Source organism: Corylus avellana, chromosome ca4 (genome assembly GCF_901000735.1).
Source record: "Corylus avellana chromosome ca4, CavTom2PMs-1.0".
In the NCBI taxonomy this organism is placed as follows: domain Eukaryota; kingdom Viridiplantae; phylum Streptophyta; class Magnoliopsida; order Fagales; family Betulaceae; genus Corylus; species Corylus avellana.
In genome coordinates, this window is record NC_081544.1 from 25,944,164 (window position 1) to 25,965,746 (window position 21,583).

Below are 21,583 nucleotides of genomic sequence, written 5' to 3' on the forward strand. Positions count from 1 at the left end.
TTTTTTTTCTTTTCTTTTTTGACATGTCCGCACAAGAGGGGGGAGGGGGATTCAAACTAGTAACCTCTACTTCATTAGATGTGGTCCCAGCCGATTGAACTCACAGTTCCTTTCAAGGAGAGATTGAATGTTATGATAATAACTTATATGGATATATATCGTTATCTATCAATTAAGAGTTTGACTATATAGCACTACGATGTAGTGGTTTAATGGTCATAGATTTCTATTGCTTAGGTCTAGTTGTTGTAAGAGTCTAGGTGCCAATAACATGTTTATCTCCAACGAGTTGTAGAAAGTTATCTCCAATTCTATGTCATAGTAATTTTCTTATTTAAAGGAGTGAGTGATTGATAAAATTATGTAAAAATTTAACCCTCAAACTTTATTTTTGTAAAAAGTTCCCTTTAACAAATTTAAAGGACTAGATTTCCTTAACACCTAACAATTCCAACAAGAGAAACGTCCACATACCCCCCTCAAACTACTACCCAATTGACAATGTCTCTCCCAAACTACAAAAAATTGTCAATGTTCCCTCAAATGACGAAACTACCCTCAGTAAAATAAAAACAAAAAATACTAAAAACTTCTAAAAAAAACCTAAAACTAAAAAAATAATAATAATAATAAAAAAATAAGAAAAGGGTGGCACATTTAAAAAAAAAAAAAAAAAAAATCATTTTTATAAGAAAAAAAAATTAAAAAAATTCGATTTTTTTGTTATAAAAATTGAAAATTTTTGTTTTGTTTTGTTTTTTTTTTTTTATAACTTTTATAAATAAAAACTTCCTTTTTTGAAAAAAAAATTAAAAATTTTCTTCTAAGAAAATAAAAATTTTCGTTTTCTAAAACAAAATTTTTTTAAAAAAATGTTTTTTTTTTTTTAAATAAAAATTTCCATTTGAAAGAAATATTCGTTTAAAAAAAAATTCGTTTTTTTTTTTAAAAAAAAATATTAAAATTTTCGTTTTAAAATTTTTTTTTTTTTTTTTGAATTTATAGGGGTATTTTTGTCTTATTGAGAAATATATATAGGGGCATTTTTATCTTTTTGCTATCCTTAGGAGGACATTGACAATGTTTTAATAGTTTGGAGGAGACATTGTCACAATTGAAAGTTTGGGAAGAACATTATCAATTGAGTGATAGTTTGAAGGGGGTATATGAACTTTACCCTTCTAACAATCTATTCATGTATGTAGTTTTACCTTTGAAAACTTCAAAGGGTTTTTATTTCGTAACCAAAATATTTATGTTGATTATTTATTGTGGGTTATTTATACAATAATTTACTGTTTTATGCTTGTTGTCGTGGGGTTCGACTGTCCTTTCACTCTTGTTTGGAAAGTTTTAAGATGAAATGCGATTTTAAGGGAATGCGTTTAATGCGATTAAATAATAGGAATTTAGGATTTGGTATTTAAATTAATGCAATTTTGAAAGAAATTAAGTATAGTTTTACTAAATTCTCTTTTTGGTCAAATTTCCAAGTGCCGTGTGACATTTGAAGGGAAGATTTTTGCAAAACTAAGGCCTAGCCGCTTATAGGGAAATTTTGAGATAGATTTTAGTGAAATTTAATGCAAAGTTTTAATTTTGAAAATTTGACTCAACTTATTTTATTAAAGGAAATTTCCTTTTCCCTTTTGGTTTTGTCTTGAAATTTAAAAAATTCAACAGTCAGATAGAGTTCATGCATCTAGGAGAAATAGAATTTCAAAAAAAAAAAAAAAAAAAATTGAAATTTAATTTGAAAGAAGGTTTAAGTCTTAAATTAATGCGATTTTGAAAGAAATTTAGAGTAATTTTTTCGAAATTTTATTTTTGGTCGAATTTCCAAGTGCCATGTGACATTTGGAGGGAAGACTTTTGCAAACTAAGGGCTAGCCACCTAATTAAATTTAAGGGTGTACAACCAGTTGCGTTCAGTTATTCTTTCCTAATCACAACTACTAGGCCGGTTAACGGTTAACTGCAATTAGAGGTAATTTGATTATTGAAGGTTAGTTAACAGTTATTAAGTCAATTTTTCAAGTGTCGTGTGACATTTGAAGGGAAGACTTGCAAACCAAGGACCAGCCACATAATTCAGAGGTGTACAACAAGGAATTTCTTCTATTTATACACTATTCATGATTTGATTTACCCCAACTTTTGCTAGCCCATGTGCAGCCAAATTAGTTTTGCTTTTAATGTGATTGATCTGGCAACTATGAAGGGACTTTAAAACCTCTCTAATGTCCTCCACAATTTATCTCGTATTTACTCTAACTTGGACCCTCTTGATTAAAAGCATCGATGACCTGAAATGAGTCACCCTTCAAAATAATGCTTTGCAAGCCCAAATTACAACTAAACTCAGCAGAACATAAAGCAGTTGTCACTTCCATCATCACAGGTTCTTGAAAAACATTAAGAGTCTCGCTCCGAGCAGCACTAACCCAACCCTTGTAATCTCTCACTATGATCCCAACTCCCATACGTCTATTGATGGAATCAATAACCACATCCCAATTAACTTTATACCAACCTTGTGATGGAAACTTCCATTTGATGGGCCCAATGTGTGTTGGGGAAACATGCACCACTTTCTTCTACAGTTGTATTTGTTATTCGATATTCCCGCATAAATACAAATGCCTCTTGCACTACACGGTTTGGATGAGTAAATTCCCGCATGGTTGCTTTCAGTTGTTCCTTCCTAACCACAACCGCTAGGCCAGTAAGTGGTTAATCGCATTTGGAGGTTATGTGATTATGTACTGTCCTCCCAATACAGCCAATTAAAAATGTTACGAAATCCCCCGTCCTTAGGGGATGCCCTCCGCTAGGCCATTTTTGTCATTGGGTGAAATATTGACAATGTTTTAGTAGTTTTTTAGGACATTGTCACAATTAAAAGTTTGGAGGAGACATTGTCAATTGGGTGATAGTTTGAGGGGCTATGTGGACTTTCCCCTAAAAATTTAATAGATTTTTTTTTTTTTAGGAATGACTTTTGAATATCAATAAATTATTAAAAGTATAAAAATATTAAAAAAAAATAAAAATTGGGAGATCATGGCCCCGGATCTCTACATGAAGCCACCACTATGTAATTATTTGTCAAATATGAAAAAGTTGAGCAAAAAACATTTGATATATATTAATATATATTGTAAACCTATTGGAGCTAAAAGTCTGGCACATTGGAAGCTCACTTTCGTGAAGAGAGAGGCCAGGGGAACCAAGTGGCCCACAACCTAGCTAAATATGATGTGATGAATTGTATTAATGATAGTTGGCGTGATATGCCTCCTGCATGTATTCGTGATACGTTATTGCTAGTGCAAATTTGCTCTAGTTATTTGAAATTTTAATGAGAAGTCGACTACTTTTTTCAAAAAAATAATAATAATAATATATATTGTAAACCGATTGCCCATTTATTAACCGTTTTCCTTAATAATTATAACCGGTAACTGCAACCGGCTTAGGCGGTTATGCAGTATCCAGTTGCAGTTATTTGCGGTTATATATAAGTAATGATATAAGGAGCACTAGAGTCATCTCAAATATGATATAGCATTTAAAATCACCATTCAATTTGAGATGATCATTATTTAATTTTAATCTATTGGTGATTTTAAATGTTACATCACAATTTGAATAATTCTAGTAGGACTTTAGGCCTTCTTATATCATTACTCGTTATATAGTTATACAGCTATGCGATTAGTGGTTAATAACTGTTTCGCTTGTACATCCCTACCCCTAATAGGGGAATTTTGAGAGAGATTTGAGTGAAATTTAATGCAAAGTTTGAATTTTGAAAATTTAACTTAAATTGTTTCATTAAAGGAAATTTCCTTTCCCACTTGGTTTTGTCTTGAGATTAAAAAAATTCAAAGATCATGCAACTAGGAGAAATAGAATTTATTTTTTTAAAAAAAGGGTAAAGTCCACTTATCCCCCTCAAACTACCACCTCAATGACAATCTACTCTCAAAACTATCAATTGCGACAAGTTACCCCTCAAACTACCGAAACAATAACAATGTACCCCCCAATACTAGCAAAGTGACAAAATTACCCCTATATAATTTTCAATAAGACAAAAATACTCTTAAAATTTTGAAATAAATAAATAAATTTTGGTATTTTTGTTTTTATTTTAGTAAGGGTAATTTTGTCATTTTGTTAAAAGTGGGGGTACTTTGTCATTGTTTTGGTATTTTGGGGGATAAATTGTCGGAATTGATAGCTTGGAGGGTAGATTGTTATTAAGGTGGTAATTTGAGGGGGTTAAGTGGACTTTACCAAAAAAAAAAAAAAAATTCAAATCTCTTCAGAATAATTAAGGAAAGATTGATTGTAAAATATTTAATTAAAAATTTGAAATTTTATTTGAAAGAAGGAAATCTTAGTTTATTAGGTTGATTTGGTCAATCATATTCCCATATTTGCATTTGCTAAGATCGTTTATAATATTAAGATTCCAATTTAATATCAATACTACACTAGCTAACTCGTCCTCAAGCTCAATCCGCTGGGGACCATGCCTCATGAAGCGAAAATCACTAATTCTAATCTCATTTTCCCATTTCGCTCTCCTTGTACGGACATGTCAAAAAACTTATTTGTTGGTCACATAATAGCACAACCGCCAATGTCATTTGCAGACCCTTCAATCCCTATATATAATCCTATAACCAATTTCTATCACTGAGATATGTCCCTAAGAAGCAGTTCAATTGGCTGGAGATCACGGTTCATTAAGCCGATTTCACTTAATTGATTGAATCACCCTCCTCTCTTTCCCTCCCCTTGTATGCACATGCCCACAAAAAAAAAAAAAAAATCAATCTCCGAGAGCTTACTAGTTTCTTCATTAGAGACCAAATCCTCAACAATGACCAGTGATGGCAGGCGACTTGAGGAAAGCTTTTCAGAACCAACCCCATTGGCCATTAGTACTTAAGAACAAGACGAGGTCTGGTTTTCTGAACCAAACCCCATTAGTACTCAATTGTCAAAGGTGGCTATGGAAGCAAAAGTTGTGTTTAATTGCTAATTGAGGCTAAGAGCCATAGTTCTTAATGAGATCAGACTTCATTGTGCTCGCTTCTTTATCAATCTCAGTTACTAAAGACACCGGGGAAGGGCTTCGATCGGGATGGTCTAAAAACAAATTCAAAAAAAAAAAAATTATATATATATCTTACGTATTTTAGCAATTTCATTACAATTCCAATGAAAGTATATGCATGTGTTGTCACCGAATTAAGAAATACGTATAACAATTCCATTTCATCTCTTTCAATTTGGGGTGGCAGTGGATCTAGCCTCGACGGTGGTGGTGGTTATTTCTCATGCAGTAGTGGTTTTTTTATGAAATTGGCTGAAGAGAGGTGAGATATAATAAAATGTTAATATTGATGTTCATACACTTTTACAATTTTTATAATTATATTTTCTTGTTTCAAGCTGACTTGTCAATCTCTCAATGGATGGCATAAAATGTTTGGTTTGTGGCAAGACCTTATAAAAGTTGTTCTCCTTAAAGATTCTTAAAATATTGATGTTCATACACTTTTAAAATTTTATGAACACTTCCATTTTCTAAAATATTTAATACATACTAAAATATCAAAAGAATGAATACAATTATTCCGATCGATCGAACATAACCAAAACTACCGCTAAAGAATAATTTGTCCAAAGTACTGTGTAAATTAACTTTACTGTCTTTTATTTATTATTATTTTTTTTTTTTTTGAAGTACATATATAGAACAAAGCAACAAGAAAGCAATACTTAACCGGCTTAAAAGAGAGAGGGTCCTTCCTACTAACATTAGGGAGAAGGCGGCCAAAAAAAAGTTTAGATGTGGCCCAATGTGCCGTACGTAGTATGAATAAAGAAATTTGTACTTGTATTGACATCTCAACACTCCAATAGCTATGCACCTACATACTCACAAAAGAAAATAACCACTATAAAAAGCCCCGAGACTAGGAAATTTTTGCAACATCGATCGATCCAACCATGGCTGCTTTGAAAGCTTTTTCTCTCTTCTCATTGGCTCTCCTTATCCTCCTCCTCCTTCCTCTCCTTTCAGCTCATGCAACTAATCCACCAAATTCGCTTGACAAAAAAACTTCACCCTTCGAGTTTCTCAAGGGCCTTCACGGATGTCACAAGGGCAATAAGACCAAAGGCATCCAGGGCCTCAAAAAATACCTTGAACAATTTGGTTATCTAAACTATAACCATTCCAAAAATCACACCCATTCCAACGACGACGTTTTTGATGATCTCTTGGAATCGGCCGTCAAAACATACCAACTTAATTACCATCTGAAAGCGAGTGGCACTTTGGATGATAAAACAGTATCAACCATGATGGTGCCTCGCTGCGGCGTGGCAGACATCGTCAACGGTACAAATTGGATGCATCTGGGGAAGAAGTGGCATGATCACAAGAGCCATGGCTCATTCCATACCGTCTCTCACTATAGTTTCTTCCCCGGAAACCCAAGGTGGCCGCCATCCAAGTACCGCCTCACCTATGGATTTGTGTCAGGTACCCCAACTGCAGCCATAAACGCCGTCGTGCAAGCCTTCCAGGCATGGGCCTCAAGAACGCATTTCACCTTCTCACAGGCTCCAAGCGGCGCACGCCCGGATATCACAGTTGGTTTTTATAGTAGGGATCATGGAGACGGGTACCCTTTTGATGGAACTGGTGGCACCCTGGCTCATGCTTTTGCACCGACTGATGGGAGATTCCATTATGATGGAGATGAGAGATGGAGTGTGGGTGCAGTCCCAGGTGCAACCGATTTGATAACAGTTGCCGTGCATGAAATTGGGCACCTACTTGGACTCGGGCATAGCTCAGTCCAGCAAGCTATCATGTTCCCTAGCATCTCTCAAGGAGTCACCAAAGGCCTGCATCCCGACGATATTGAAGGAATTAGAGTGTTATACAACAGGTAAAAGATATTTGGAAACGGGCGGGAGTATGTAGTATGATAATATTATAGAATAAAGTGTTACTGCCGCCATTTTATAAAATACAGCATGCATGATTATTATCAATAAAGATTAATTAAAGGGTGTGTTTGTATTCACTTTTTCACATGCTTTTTCCGTAAGTAATTACAGAAACAAATCCATCACTTCCCTTTAAACGGGACTACTATAATAATTAATTGATCAGTTAAATAGATTTTTCCATTAAGACCGACGTGCAAATTAAAGAACACGAAACCCAACGGCTTTCGTCGACACAACACAATGATGCCTTCCTTACACAATTTGCTCACAAAATTAACGCCTAATTAATCCGATTATGGAAAAAGAAATGCTAAAATTTATCTTTATATGGTGAATGAATGAATTTAGCATTGAATTTATGTAGAACCCACATAAATATAAAAATCTAATAATTGATCTATTAAATTTGTAAAAACATATGATTAAAAGATAATTGTGTAACATGCCTCATTGATGGAAATATTATTCGTACAGCTTCCAAAAGTTGACTGATATCTAATATCTTGGATGGAAATTGGTCTAAATTATTTCTATTAATTATTTAAAGTTTGGGTTTTTAAATTAAAAAGTTAAAAAAAAAAAAAAAAAAAAAATGGAGTCTAGTCTGGTCTCCTAGCTCTAGGAGCTCCGAATGGCATTAGGACCATAATCTCGTTCAAACACATATTTATATATGTACATCTTCATTAAATTACAAGCACCCACAAACAACGCTCAAAAAAATACATGACTTTTTTTTCTTTTTTTTTTTCGCCAGAAAAAATAGAATACTTTTGATATGCTTCCAATTAAGTACATGCGACAAAATTTCAACTGGGAGAAAGTAGAAAATAAATAAATAAATAAATAAAAAATAAAGCCTTCTTATGCACTATATATAGTTTACCATATCTGGTCCATGTGGGACAATTAGTACAAGGCCGGCTTAATTTTGTAGAAATCAAGCTTTGGTGTTTTTTTTTTTTTTTTTTTTTTTTTTTTTTTTATTGTAAGTCAAACGTTGGTATTTATAACGCGGAAAATTATACTAAATGACTAAAGAGAGAACCAAAACCTCCATATTATTTAAGTTTCAATTGCTTTTTGAAAAAAATAAATAAGAAATCAAATAGAGCTTTTTGAATTACAATTTTCTCTCATGAAATTCGGTTTTCCTTAATTAACAGCAATTGATTTGTTCACTGCATAACTTCTTTCAATTTTGGGTAAAAGCACGTCTAAGATGTTACTTGTCTTTCACTTTTAATTTGTTGTTCTTAATTTTCTCGTAATTGTTTCAAATTTTATATATTAGGTCCTAAGTTCAATCTCATCAAATACTTAAACTTAGGATAATTCAATCTTCATTAAATCCTTATTTACGCTTCTAAACTTGAAAAAGTAGCATTATGACTCCCAATAATCATTAATCACAAACTTAATGATAATTTTAAGAGCCACATTATTCTTTGAGGGACACCAAAATGACACAAGAGGGACTTCTAGTATTACTCCAATACCACAGTTGTGGGTGCTTGTAATTCCCTATAAATGTATAACGAGTAATGTTACAAGTCCTTCTTGTGTCCCTCTTGAGTCCCTCCAAGAATGATGTGGCTATTAAAATTACCATTGAACTTGTGATTAATCATTATTGGATTTTGATCAAATGACGATTTTAATAGTCACATCATTCTTGGAATGACTCAAGAGGGACTTTTAGAATTACTCGATGTATAACGTATGTATATATTTGATTCATTATGATTTTTGTTTATATATATCAAATACTTAATTCAGTTAATTGCCTTGTTTGATTTGTTATGATTTGAAAATATATTGAACGCTTAATTTATCTTTTAACATGTTATTGAAATCAATCAATCAACCCATGTTCAATTTATTTTACATTTTATTAGTGCTTAATTTTGTTTATCTTCCGATTAGGAGAGTTAAAATTATATTTCTCAATAATATGTAATAAATTACTTGTTGGATCCCGGAAGCCCGGCCTAATGTTTTTCCATTAATTTTTTTCAATTTGAATTTAGCTAATTTAGTTTAATTAATTTAATTTTACTTTATATTTCACTCTATCACTTCTTAGTGAAAAAACAACAACCAAATCATATTTTTTTTCTGCACAATAATAGAATTTTTATCATTCCATGTGAATTGACTTCGGTTTCTCCAAAAATTTATTACTTGCGATGGCCCACACTTGGGTTTGCAATCTTTTTTACACAATAAGTTTTCGGCACAATTGCTGAAAAATTGCATCCAAGACACTAACTTTAATTTTAATTGTTTTTCTTTTCTTTTTCATTTTTTTATTAATCTTAAAATTTATTAGAAGACCCGATATGCTGGGAAAATATCCTGGTGTTAAATTATGTCATATTTGAATCAATTTACAACTGTAGCCGTAAACTGATTAGCGCATCTCCAACAACTTTTTAAATATTTGATGCGCTATGTGTGTGATGTGGTGTATTTGGAGGGAATGAAATGCTCGAAGCTTTGACGATTGCGAGAGACAAATGATCTTCGAAGAAGTTAGTGTTACAAACGTTGTTTTCATGGAGAGTGGCTTGGCCTACTCCAACTATTTTTACCCTTTCTAAATTTCTAGATTTATGAGCATCTTTCTCTTCGAAATAGTCTCTTGTATATTATCTATGTACATGGGTTGTGTCCCTCAATATACATTATTTATATATAAAACTAAAGAAAAAAAAAAAAAAAAACCATAGTTCAGAATGGTATATATGTTTTCTAGATGGTGAAGACCGGGCTGAACAGTTCAGAATAAAAACACGGCAATGACGCAGAATTCAAGGGGGACAAATCTGACGGAACTTTCCCAAACGCACCCACGTCTTTCTTTGAAGATCGAGTTGAAGCTTGACCGAAGAAAATTATAAGCGTGAATCATGCAGGATTTCGATCACTCAAAGTTACATAATAAAATATATTCTTTCAACCATCTTTTATCCATCTCCATATAAATAACAGATGAATATCTACCACTAAATCTGCAAAAATATATGACTCGAAAGATGATTATGTAACCTGAAAAAAAAAAAAAAATCTATTATCTTAAGAATTATGATTAAATACTTTTTTGCCCATTGGGTTTAACAACTTTATTTTTTGACCACTCGTTTCATTTTATATCACTGATAGTACCTCGATAATGGATAAAAACATAGATAGCACCTCCGTCTAAATTTCGTCCAAAAATTGATGAAAATTCACGTCAGTATCCTAAAATATTAACATGTGCCTATATACCCAATTAGAAATAATTTTTTTTTTTAAAATAAAATAAAATGATTAAAAATATTAAAAAAATAATAATAATAGAAAAAGGGTGACTCCAACCACCTCTTTTGGGTAAAAAGGGTGGCTTGCCACCCCTATTTTGCCTTAATGGGTGGCCAGCCACCCCCATTTTTTAGGGTGGCTGGGTGACTGGCCACCTCTAGTTGATTTGTGGGTGGTCGAACCACCCCTAAGGATCCTTGGGGTGGCCGAAACCAACCCCAAGGCTATTGAGGGTGGTTTGGCCACCTCCAAGGGTCCTTAGGGGTGGTTCGGTCACCCTCAAATCAGCTAGGAGAACCACCCCCAAAGGCCAAACCCTTTTTCTTTTTTTTTTTAATTGGCCTTTTGAGGTTGTCGAACCACCTGAGGGTATGGCTTGGCCACCTAGGCCAAATGGGGGTGGTCGAAACCACTCTCAAGGCTATTGGCTTGTGAGCCACGTTTCAAGAAGCGGAGGTCACTAGTTCGAATCTCGGTTCACACCCCCTTCTCTTGTGTTGACATATACAAAAATTAAAAAAATAAAATAAATAAAAACAGAGAAAAAGATGGGACCCATGCACGGCTTGGAAGAAAGGAGACTTTTCAACTCAAAAACGTGGGGCCCACATACAAAGAAAGACAAAGAAAGGAGACTCAATAGGTTTTTGGTGCGTTGAGGCTATCAAAAAGGATATATGAACACAAGTATTTCGAACATGAACTAAAATACCCTGTAACTCATTAATTATTTGACCAAAGTGTGAAAAATACCATAATCAATTACGTCATGAATAATATTATAAAATGCTTGGAATGGACTCCAATCCAAGACCCAATTGCCGTCCAGGACTTCTTCCTCTACTCGATCTTTCTTCTTCACTTTAGCGTGCTAATATTTCTTTTTAATTTACAATACTTGGTCTAAATATTGCGCTACTTCCAGGAAAACTATCGTCAGCGACTCACCACTATAAAAAGCCACGAGGCTAAGAGGATTTTGCAACATCCATCCAACCATGGCTTCTTTCAAAGCTTTTTCTCTCTTCTCATTGGCTCTCCTCCTCCTCCTTCCTCTCCTTTCAGCTCATGCAACTAATTCACCAAATTCGCATGACAAAAAATCATCACCCTTCGAGTTTCTCAAACACCTGCAGGGGTGTCACAAGGGTAATAAGACCAAAGGCATCCACCACCTCAAAAAATACCTGGAGCAATTTGGTTATCTAAGCTATAGCCATTCCAAAAACCACACCCATGCCAACGACGACGATTTCGACGAGCTCTTGGAATCGGCCGTCAAAACATACCAACTCAATTACCATCTCAATGCGAGTGGCACTTTGGATGACAAAACAGTATCAACGATGATGAGGCCTCGCTGCGGCGTGGCAGACATAATCAACGGTACAAATTGGATGCGTCCGGGGAAGAAGAGGCATCACAAGAGCCATGGCTCATTGCATACCGTCTCTCACTATAGTTTCTTCCAGGGACAACCAAAGTGGCCGCCCTCCAACTCCAAGTATCACCTCACCTACGGATTTGTGGATGGCACACCAAGTGAAGCCATGAACCCCGTCGCACAAGCCTTCCTGACATGGGCGTCAAACACGCACTTCACCTTCTCACAGGCTCAAAGCGTCTCAAACGCGGACATCAAAATTGGTTTTAGTCGTGGGGATCATGGAGACGGGCACCCTTTTGATGGAGCCGGTGGCACCCTGGCTCATGCTTTTGCACCGACTGATGGGAGATTCCATTATGATGGAGACGAGAGATGGAGTGTGGGTGCAGTTTCAGGTGCATTTGACTTGGAGACAGTTGCCTTGCATGAAATCGGGCACCTTCTTGGACTCGGGCATAGCGAAGTTGAGGGAGCTATCATGTTCTCTAGCATCACTTCAGGAGTCACCAAAGGTCTGCATGCCGACGATATTCAAGGAATTAAAGCCTTATACAACGTTTGAAGGACTTGGAATTCGGAATTCTCCATCTCGATTACTTTTTAGCCACCCATGTCACCCATTTGCGGACGGATTACGGATTCTTTTGCTGCATGCTCCTAGCAATTAATACTCGATAATAATATTTTAGGATAAAGTGTTCCTGCCATTTTAATTATAAAATAAAGTATTTGGCATTTTCGCTTAGAGAGAGAGAGAGATGATAGAGCAATTTGCCTTAATAAAATTTTTTTGCTTTTGCTTCAACGTATTTTTTCTTCATGTTGTAACAATGGCGTGCACCTGTTTCTACTGTAATATGATATTGTGAATCTTGTAATAATTCTTTTTTTTTTTTAAATAAAATAAAATAAATAAATACATCGTATTAAAGGCAAAGGGTAACAAAGAAACAAAAATCCAAAGAGGGGTTGGTTCCCCAATGCAAGGAGCATGCATAGGGCGGAAATACTCTTCAACCATACCCGAACCCATGCTAAATAACAACAACTGCCGGGGGACGGTTGGGGGGAAGGCATTGTCAAAATTCGAATGGGATCTCCCATAACTGGATCAAACCACTTAAGACTAGGAGACAAAAACCTAAAACAATAAAACAAAGGAAAAAACACAAAGACAAAAATAACCAAAGAAAAACCAACAACAGTAGCAACCGAGGTGAAGATCGGCGATTGGGTGGTGCTTGTAAGCCACGCGCGCATCGGCACGTGAAGACCAAGCTTTGGGTGGGCACCACGCAGTGGCACGTGAGAGGTGTTAGGGGGCTCAAAGGACAGTGGAGAGACCCCACCAATGTGGTAATAATTTTATGTGAGATCATTTGTTTTTGAAATGAAGGTGGGTGGTGATAAAAAATAAAAAAATAAAAAAATAATGGTGCAAGATAAAATTCACCAAATCAAAATTCAGTTCTACATCTACTTTGGGTAGGAACCTGAAAAAATGTTTCAAGTTCATAGGCTCCAAGCAGCAAAAGGTTTTGTCGGAAATTTTTCCTCACATGCACGATCCTTGCAAGTGGAGCATGTGTTATTTAATAAGTTTATGAAGGCTTGCACGTTGCAGTGACAAAAAAAATTCTTGGGCTGCTGCCAAGTCTCTTTACTTTGCCAACTATGAGTCAGAAAAGAAAAAAAATTGAAAACTTTTTTGAATTGAGCTTACAAAGTTAACATCACAACTAGCATGTAGACTTTGTGTAAAAAAGTGTCATATATGGTTGTGACATATCATTTTATAGAATAGTGTTTAAATAGGTATGTGTTGAACTTCTACAGCATTTTGTATCCACACTCTCAAAATATTATTGCTGATGCACTTCATAAATGTTTTAGAGACGGGAGTATTAAGAATAAAATTTGTTCAATCACTATAGACAATGCAAAGATAAATGATGTAGCATTGAGGCACTTAAAATATGTTTATAATATGAGAAAATCACTGATTGTTGGGAGAAAGTTGTTGTATGTGTGTTGTTGTGCGCATGTAACTAATTTTTGGTTCAAGATAACCTTGTCAAGATCAATGTGATTGTTGATTGTTGATTATGTCAGCTAACACAATCAACCAAAAAAAAAAACCAATATTGGTCACATGTGAAAAAGGTCACAAAATGGTGACATTTTCTGAGTAAAACGACACCCCTCTAGCTCTAAGGGGTGTGGTTTGAACAGTACCATGTCAGTAATTAGTGACATGTGAACAGTCATTAATTTCAAATTTCAAATTTTGAATTTAAAATTTTTTGTTATCCCTTTTTATTCCTACTTCTTTCTCTGCTTCCCATGAGAGAAGCAGAGAAATTTCCCTGCTTCTTTCTTCTTTCTCTTCTTTCTTTCTTCTCCCTTTTTCTCACGTCTCCCTTGCTTCCCCCTCTTCTTTTCTCACCTCCTCTCCTAATTCTCGTCGTCCAGAAGAGATCGAGAGCAGTGAAGAAGAAAACAACTTCCCATCAATTGAAAGAATCATCTCACAGACAAAAGTCGACTCCCTCTACCAATCTCATACTGAAAAGGTTTTTTGAACTTCCCTCACCTCAAACCCGCATGTTGACTAAAGTCAACTACATCTTAGAATTACCCATTTCCTAGCTAGTCATTGAATTAAACTGTTTCTTTGTGTGTGTGCTTGAACAAAGTTCTTCGTTTTGATGTGGGTTTCATTATTTCATATTTTCAAGTCCATTTGTGGGAAAATTCAGTTTTTGCTGTCTAAGTAGTCAGAAGAAGTGCTTAGAGAAGGAAGCATAGCCGACAGAGTCAACAAGCATAGTCCCTGTGTTTCCATTCAAACATAGATTAGCAGAGGAATTTTCAATTTTCTTGTGTGGCAGCAACATGAGAGAAAGAGAGAGAGAGAGGTGAGCCAAGATGTAGATGAGAGTCAAAAATGTCACTAAAAGCACGTCACTGTTAAGCGTTGATTTTATATTCCCTAAATCAATTGATTTAGATAGTATATGTTATCCTGATTTAGAGGATATCTTTGTATTTGATTTCAAATCACATGTAAAGCTCTATAAATAGAGTTGTGTACTCAAATCATATAATCAAGAAAATATGTAGCTTATTAAGGCTTTGATGTGTGGATATAAGCTATATGCCGAACCACCTTAATCTCTGTATGTCTATTTCTCTTTTCTTTATTTCATATTACTCCGCTTTATATTTATCTTATTATATGTTTTTATATGGTATCAGAGCTAACAGGTTAACATCTATTGTTAGATCATCTTCGTGAAAGGCAGGCTAGACCAAAAAAAAAAAAGGTTCCCAAAGAGGTAGATGTTTTCGCCCTTGTGGCCCTGTTTAAGCCCATAGTTGGCTCATTCCGGCCACAGTATCCGATGTCAAAATTCCAGCTAAAAGTTTCTGACGTCAAAATTCCAGCAAAAAGTTGCCGATGTCAAAATTCTTGTCAAAGTAACCGATGCTAGCAAAAAAGTTGCCGATGTTCAAATCCCGGCCACAGTCGCCAAAGTTCAAGTTCAAGAGCAGCCAATATTTCGAATCAGGCTCTATCAACTCTACCCACTCGATATGTTCAAAATCAACGATCGTTAACAGACTGTTCATCTTGCGGGGCATGTTAAGGATTGATTTGTATTCCATATATCAAAGGATTTAGATAATATTTGTTAATCCTGATATAAGGGATATCTTTGTATTTCAAATATTTCAAATCACATGTAAAACTCTATAAATAGAGTTGTGTACTCAGATTATATAATCAAGGAAATATGTAGCCTATTAAGACTTTGATGTGTGAATGTAGGCTATATGCCGAACCAACTTAATCTCCGTGTGTCTTTCTATCTTTCCTTTACTTCATATTATTCCGCTTTATATTTATCTTATTATATGTTTCTATAGTCACTAACCTATTAATGACCTTTTTAGGCCAAAAAATGTCATTAATAGGCAGTCACAAAATCCTTAAATTTTTGTAGTGCGTGGACAATTTTAAATATCTAGTTACATCATATGGAAGGTTAATGAAATTTGAGGATTGGCAAAGAATTTGCAATTGTTTTCTAAGAAATTGTTTTTAGTTGAACGTACTTGTTGGAATACTCCATATTTGATGTTAGCAGCCGCTCTTGAGTTTAAGGAGGTATTCCCCATGTATGGATACATTGATCAACAATTTACTTGAGTGTCATCGCTTGAGGATTGGGTTAAAGTTGAAACTGTGTGAGAACTTTTGGGGGTCTTCAATTGAGTAACTAAGATTGTATTTGGGAGTGACTATCCAACAATTAACTTATTCCTTCCTGAAGTTTGGCGAATGAAAATGACCACATCATATCCATGGCACAAAGTATGAAAGCCAAGTTTGATAAATGTTGGGAGTGAGTGCAATTTGTTATATAACGGCAATTGCGGCAATTTTGGACCCAAGGTTGAAGTTGGTGTTGATACAATTTTGCATTCCTTTAATCTATCGAGAGGCTGAAGCTACTAAGAATATTGAACTTCAGGTGAATTTGGAGGATTCTATTGTGAGAAATTTCAACAAGGAGAATTTGGAGGTCCAGAAATACATGCCCATTCCAGAATTTGAAGCCAAAAGTCCAGCAGCTACCGTGGTAATGAACTTCCCAGGAATTTCCTTTGAAGCCTCCCATTTCACATACACTTCAATCTTTGCATCATTGCCATGATCATATGGATTGTAGTTCTCCTTCAAAGCCAAAGCCACATCATTGTATATTTGGTTCTTGTTCAATGCAAGTGGCTCCACGGTAGCTGCTGGACTTTTGGCTTCAAATTCTGGAATGGGCATGTATTTCTGGACCTCCAAATTCTCCTTGTTGAAATTTCTCACAATAGAATCCTCCCCAGTTGGAGATGATTGAGGATCAATGGGGCTAGACCTCTTTTTTGCAGGTGTTGTCCTGATGTGTTGAGATAACTCCCTGTGATTCCCACAAAGTGTGAATATATTTTGGATTCTCAATCGTCTAGAAGAGGCTGTATCCTTAGAATTTTCTGCTTCACTTAATAATTCCGAGCCCATACCCTCTAATCTTTCCTTCGGATGGTCTCTTTTCCTTGGACTTCTGCTAGGCGGACTTGGTGTCTGCTCAACTCTGACTACAGGGCTACACTTATCAACCACACAGACCCTCTTCTCCTCTATGATTTCTTTCTCCACTTCTTCATCTAACACTCTCTCTTCATGTTCATCATCCCCTTCATCTACTTCTTCTTCCTCAAATACAGTGCTCAGACATACCCTGTCACCAAATTTTGCCCCAAAAACATCATGATCCACTAGATGAGACTGATCCAAATTTCCTTGGATTCCAGCAGGTTTGCAAACCATCCCGCCTACATGCTTCACCTCACGAACAATCGGTTCTTGATCATCCATGTCCAAGTCCATTGATTTTACCATTCCAGGGTCCTCATTGGTATATATCCTCATTAGCCTTCTGGCAAACCCACTTCCATCCATGTCCTTCAATGCACTTTCATCAACACTTACATCCGTTGAACGGCATAACTCCAACTCAATCTCCTCCAACCGCTGTCTCAGCATTTCAACTTCCTGTTGTTGCGGTAATATCCTTTCTTCCATTCTTCTCCTCTCTAATTCGACAAATTCATTAGTCATTTTCTGGCACTCCTCCAATCTCTTTTCCAGCTCACGTTTCAGAATCTGAGCCCGCTCATTCACCTTTAAGTTGATCTCCTCCTCACTTGCCCCTGATCCCCTCCTTTCAGTAGGCTCAAGTCTAGCTCTAAGTGCAGCAACTTCTTCTTCTTTCTTCAAGAGCTGCTTGTGTGCTTCATTTCTCTCTTTCTCTTTGAGCTTGTTCTCCCTTTGTAGCTTAAAGATAAATTCATCCATGGCAGCAATCCTTGATCCTAAAATTACTGCAGATGAAGAGTCTTCAGTGCCAATTTTATCCTTATTTGGCGTATGAGGGCCACGGACAATACATTTTGCTTTTGCTCCATATTCAAGGGTAGAGATCGTCTTGTGTATCTCCTTTGGATCCGGGCTTGCACAGAGTATCATTAAAATTTTTGATTTGTCATCCTCAAACGAATCCTGAACAGAAAGAACATAAAACCTCATTAATCAAACTTCATGTAAACCACCATAACTGACACTAATATCAACAGTAGTTATCTGCAGAAGCATGGTCAATTTGCTATCTCTAAATGGCACATGGGAATCACCATTTGCAATGGATTCTACCACTCTTTAATCTATCAAGAGGCTGAAGCTACTAAGAATATTGAACTTGTCGAAAGAATTTTGAATGAGATATATGATGTGTATCTTAATGAACATAATTCAAATTTTGTGGAACAAAATCTTCTAAGCAATGCTAAAATATGCTCTTCACATAGTTCTTCAATCAATGCAGTTGGTAGAAGTGTTTAGGGTGAAATGGAATTGTATGAGTCATTCATTAGAATGTTGATATAGTACAACAACCTATTAAATCATATTTTAGTCTTAAATTAATGCGATTTTGAAAGAAATTTAGAGTAATTTTTCGAAATTTTATTTTTAGTCAAATTTCCAAGTGCCGTGCGACATTTGGAGGGAAGACTTTTGCAAAATTAAGGGCTAGCCGCCTAATTAAATTTATGCGTGTACAGCCAGTTGCGTTCAGTTATTCCTTCCTAATCACAACTACTAGGCCAGTTAATGATTAACTGCAATTAGCAGTAATTTGATTATTGAAGGTTAGTTATTAAGTCAAATTTCCAAGTGTCGTGTGACATTTGAAGGGAAGACTTTTGCAAACTAAGGACCAGCCGCATAATTCAAGGGTGTACAACAAGGAATTTCTTTTATCCATACGCTATTCATGATTTGATTTACCCCAGCCTTTGATAGCCCATGTGCAGCAGATTTAGCTTTCCTTTTGATATGATTGATCCGGCAACTATGAAGGGACTTTAAAACCTTTCTAATGTCCTCCACAATTTATCTCATATTTACTCCAACTTGGACCCTCTTCATTAAAAGCATTGATGACCTGCAATGAGTCACCCTCCAAAATAATGCTTTGCAAGCCCAAATTACGACTAAACTCAGCAGAACATAAAGCAATTGTGACTTCCATCATCACAAGTTCTTGAAAAACATTAAGAAACTCACTCCAAGCAGCACTAACCTAACCCTTGTAGTCTCTCACTATGATCCCAACTTCCATACGTCTATTGGTGGAATCAATAGCTACATCCCAATTAACCTTATACCAACCTAGTGATGGAAACTTCCATTTGACGAGCCCAACGTGTGTTGGGGAAACACCACTTTCCTCTACAGTTGTATTTGTTATTCGATATTCCCTAATAAATACATATGCCTCTTGCACTACACGGTTTGGATGAGTAAATTCCCCCATGGCTGCTTTCAGTTGTTCCCTCCTAACCGCAACCGCTAGGCCAGTTAGTGGTTAATCGCAACTGGAGGTTATGTAATTATGTACTGTCCTCCCAATGCAGCCAATTAAAAATGTTACAAAATCCCCCGTCCTTAGGGGATGCCCTCCGCTAGGCCAGTTTTGTCATTGAGGGGAACATTGACAATATTTTGGTAGTTTGAGGAGACATTGTCACAATTGAAAGTTTGGAGGAAATATTGTCAATTGAGTGATAATTTGAGGGGCTATGTGGACTTTCCCCTAAAAATTTAATAGATTTTTTTTTTTTTAAATTTTTTGTAGGAATGACTTTTGAATATCAATAAATTATTAAAAGTATAAAAATATCAAAACAAATTGGGAGATCATGGCCTCGGATCTCAACATGAACCCACCACTATGTAATTATTTGTCTTTTATTTATTTATTTATTGATTATTATTATTATTATTTTGAAGTACATGTATATAAGAAAACTACAAGAAAGCAATACTAAACTGGCTTAAAAGAGAGAGGATCCTTCCTACTAACATTAGGGAGATCGAAGCAGTAGGAAAACAAGAAAGCAATACTAAATGGGCTTAAAAGAGAGAGGGTCCTTCCTACTAACATTAGGGAGAAGTAGTAGGAATGCAGCCAAAAAAGAATTTAGATGTAACCCAATGTGCCAATTTTAGATGTGGCCCAATGTGCCATAATATGACTTCTCAAACTTTAGATGTGGCCCAGCCAAATTTGTACTTCTATTAAGTTCTCAACACTCCAATGGCTATGCACCTACATACTCACACAAGAAAATAACCACTATAAAAAGCCCCGAGACTAAAAGATTTTTGCAACATCGATCGATCCAACCATGGCTGCTTTGAAAGCTTTTTCTCTCTTCTCATTGGCTCTCCTTATCCTCCTCCTCCTTCCTCTCCTTTCAGCTCATGCAACTAATCCACCAAATTCGCTTGACAAAAAAACTTCACCCTTCGAGTTTCTCAAGGACCTTCAGGGATGTCACAAGGGCAATAAGACCAAAGGCATCCAGAGCCTCAAAAAATACCTTGAACAATTTGGTTATCTAAACTATAACCATTCCAAAAATCACACCCATGCCAACGACGACGAGTTTGATTATCTCTTGGAATCGGCCGTCAAAACATACCAACTCAATTACCATCTGAATGCGAGTGGCACTTTGGATGACAAAACAGTATCAACCATGATGGTGCCTCGCTGCGGCGTGGCAGACATTGTCAACGGTACAAATTGGATGCATCTGGGGAAGGAGTGGCATGATCACAAGAGCCATGGCTCATTCCATACCGTCTCTCACTATACTTTCTTCCCGGGAAACCCAAGGTGGCCGCCATCCAAGTACCGCCTCACCTATGGATTTGTGTCAGGTACCTCAACTGCAGCCATGAACGCCGCCGTGCAAGCCTTCCAGGCATGGGCCTCAAGAACGCATTTCACCTTCTCACGGGCTCCAAGCGGCGCACGCCCGGATATCACAATTGGTTTTTATACTAGGGATCATGGAGACGGGGCTCCATTTGATGGAGCCGGTGGCGTCCTGGCCCATGCTTTTGCACCGACTGATGGGAGATTCCATTATGATGGAGATGAGAGATGGAGTGTGGGAGCAGTGTCAGGTGCATTTGATTTGATAACAGTTGCCGTGCATGAAATCGGGCACCTTCTTGGACTCGAGCATAGCTCAGTCCAGCAAGCTATCATGTTCCCCAGCATCTCTCCAGGAGTCACCAAAGGCCTGCATCCCGACGATATTGAAGGAATTAGAGTGTTATACAACAGGTAAAAGATATTTGGAAACGGGCGGGAGTACGTAGTATGATAATATTATAGAATAAAGTGTTACCGCCGCCATTTTATAAAATACAGCATGATTATTATCAATAAAGATTAATTAAAGGGTGTGTTTGTATTAACTTTTTCACATGCTTTTTCCGTAAGTAATTACAGAAACAAATCCATCACTTCCCTTTAAACGGGACTACTATAATAATTAATTGAATAGTTAAATGGATTTTCCCGTTAAGACCGACGTGCAAATTAAAGGACACAAAACCACAATGATGCCTTCCCTTACCCAATTTGCTCGCAAAATTAACGCCTAATTAATCCAATTATGGAAAAAGAAAGGTTAAAATTTATTTTCATATAGTGAATTGATGAATTTAGCATTGAATTTATATAGGACTCACATAAATATACAAATCTAATAGTTGATTTATTTAATTTGCAAAAACATATGGTTAAAAGATAATTATGTAACATGTCTCAAATCGATGGAAATGTTACATACAACTTTTAAAAGTTGACCGATATCTAATATCTTGGATGGAAATTGGTCTAAATTATTTCTATTAATTATTTAAAGTTT

At 35.9% G+C, this 21,583-nt stretch overlaps 4 protein-coding genes across 4 annotated transcripts; 3 read left to right on the forward strand and 1 right to left on the reverse strand.

The window, feature by feature from the left end:
• Positions 1-6,017: 6,017 nt before the first annotated feature.
• LOC132179424 (metalloendoproteinase 2-MMP-like) lies at positions 6,018-7,118 on the forward strand. Its single transcript, XM_059592153.1, has one exon. The coding sequence runs from the start codon at positions 6,031-6,033 to the stop codon at positions 6,982-6,984; it is 954 nt and encodes a 317-aa protein (XP_059448136.1). The 5' UTR covers positions 6,018-6,030; the 3' UTR covers positions 6,985-7,118.
• Positions 7,119-11,348: 4,230 nt separating this feature from the next.
• On the forward strand, positions 11,349-12,399 carry LOC132179977 (metalloendoproteinase 2-MMP-like). The gene has a single exon (XM_059592804.1). It carries the CDS (start codon positions 11,349-11,351, stop codon positions 12,297-12,299), a length of 951 nt encoding a protein of 316 aa, XP_059448787.1. The 3' UTR covers positions 12,300-12,399.
• A 2,465-nt stretch (positions 12,400-14,864) lies between these two features.
• Positions 14,865-19,170, reverse strand: LOC132178298 (kinesin-like protein KIN-10A). The gene is made up of 4 exons (XM_059590740.1): positions 18,942-19,170; positions 17,928-18,007; positions 16,380-17,855; positions 14,865-14,912 (listed from the first exon to the last, which is right to left on the reverse strand). Exons 1-4 carry the CDS (start codon positions 19,168-19,170, stop codon positions 14,865-14,867), a joined length of 1,833 nt encoding a protein of 610 aa, XP_059446723.1.
• An 859-nt stretch (positions 19,171-20,029) lies between these two features.
• LOC132179290 (metalloendoproteinase 2-MMP-like) lies at positions 20,030-21,114 on the forward strand. Its single transcript, XM_059591994.1, has one exon. It carries the CDS (start codon positions 20,045-20,047, stop codon positions 20,996-20,998), a length of 954 nt encoding a protein of 317 aa, XP_059447977.1. The 5' UTR covers positions 20,030-20,044; the 3' UTR covers positions 20,999-21,114.
• Positions 21,115-21,583: the final 469 nt, after the last annotated feature.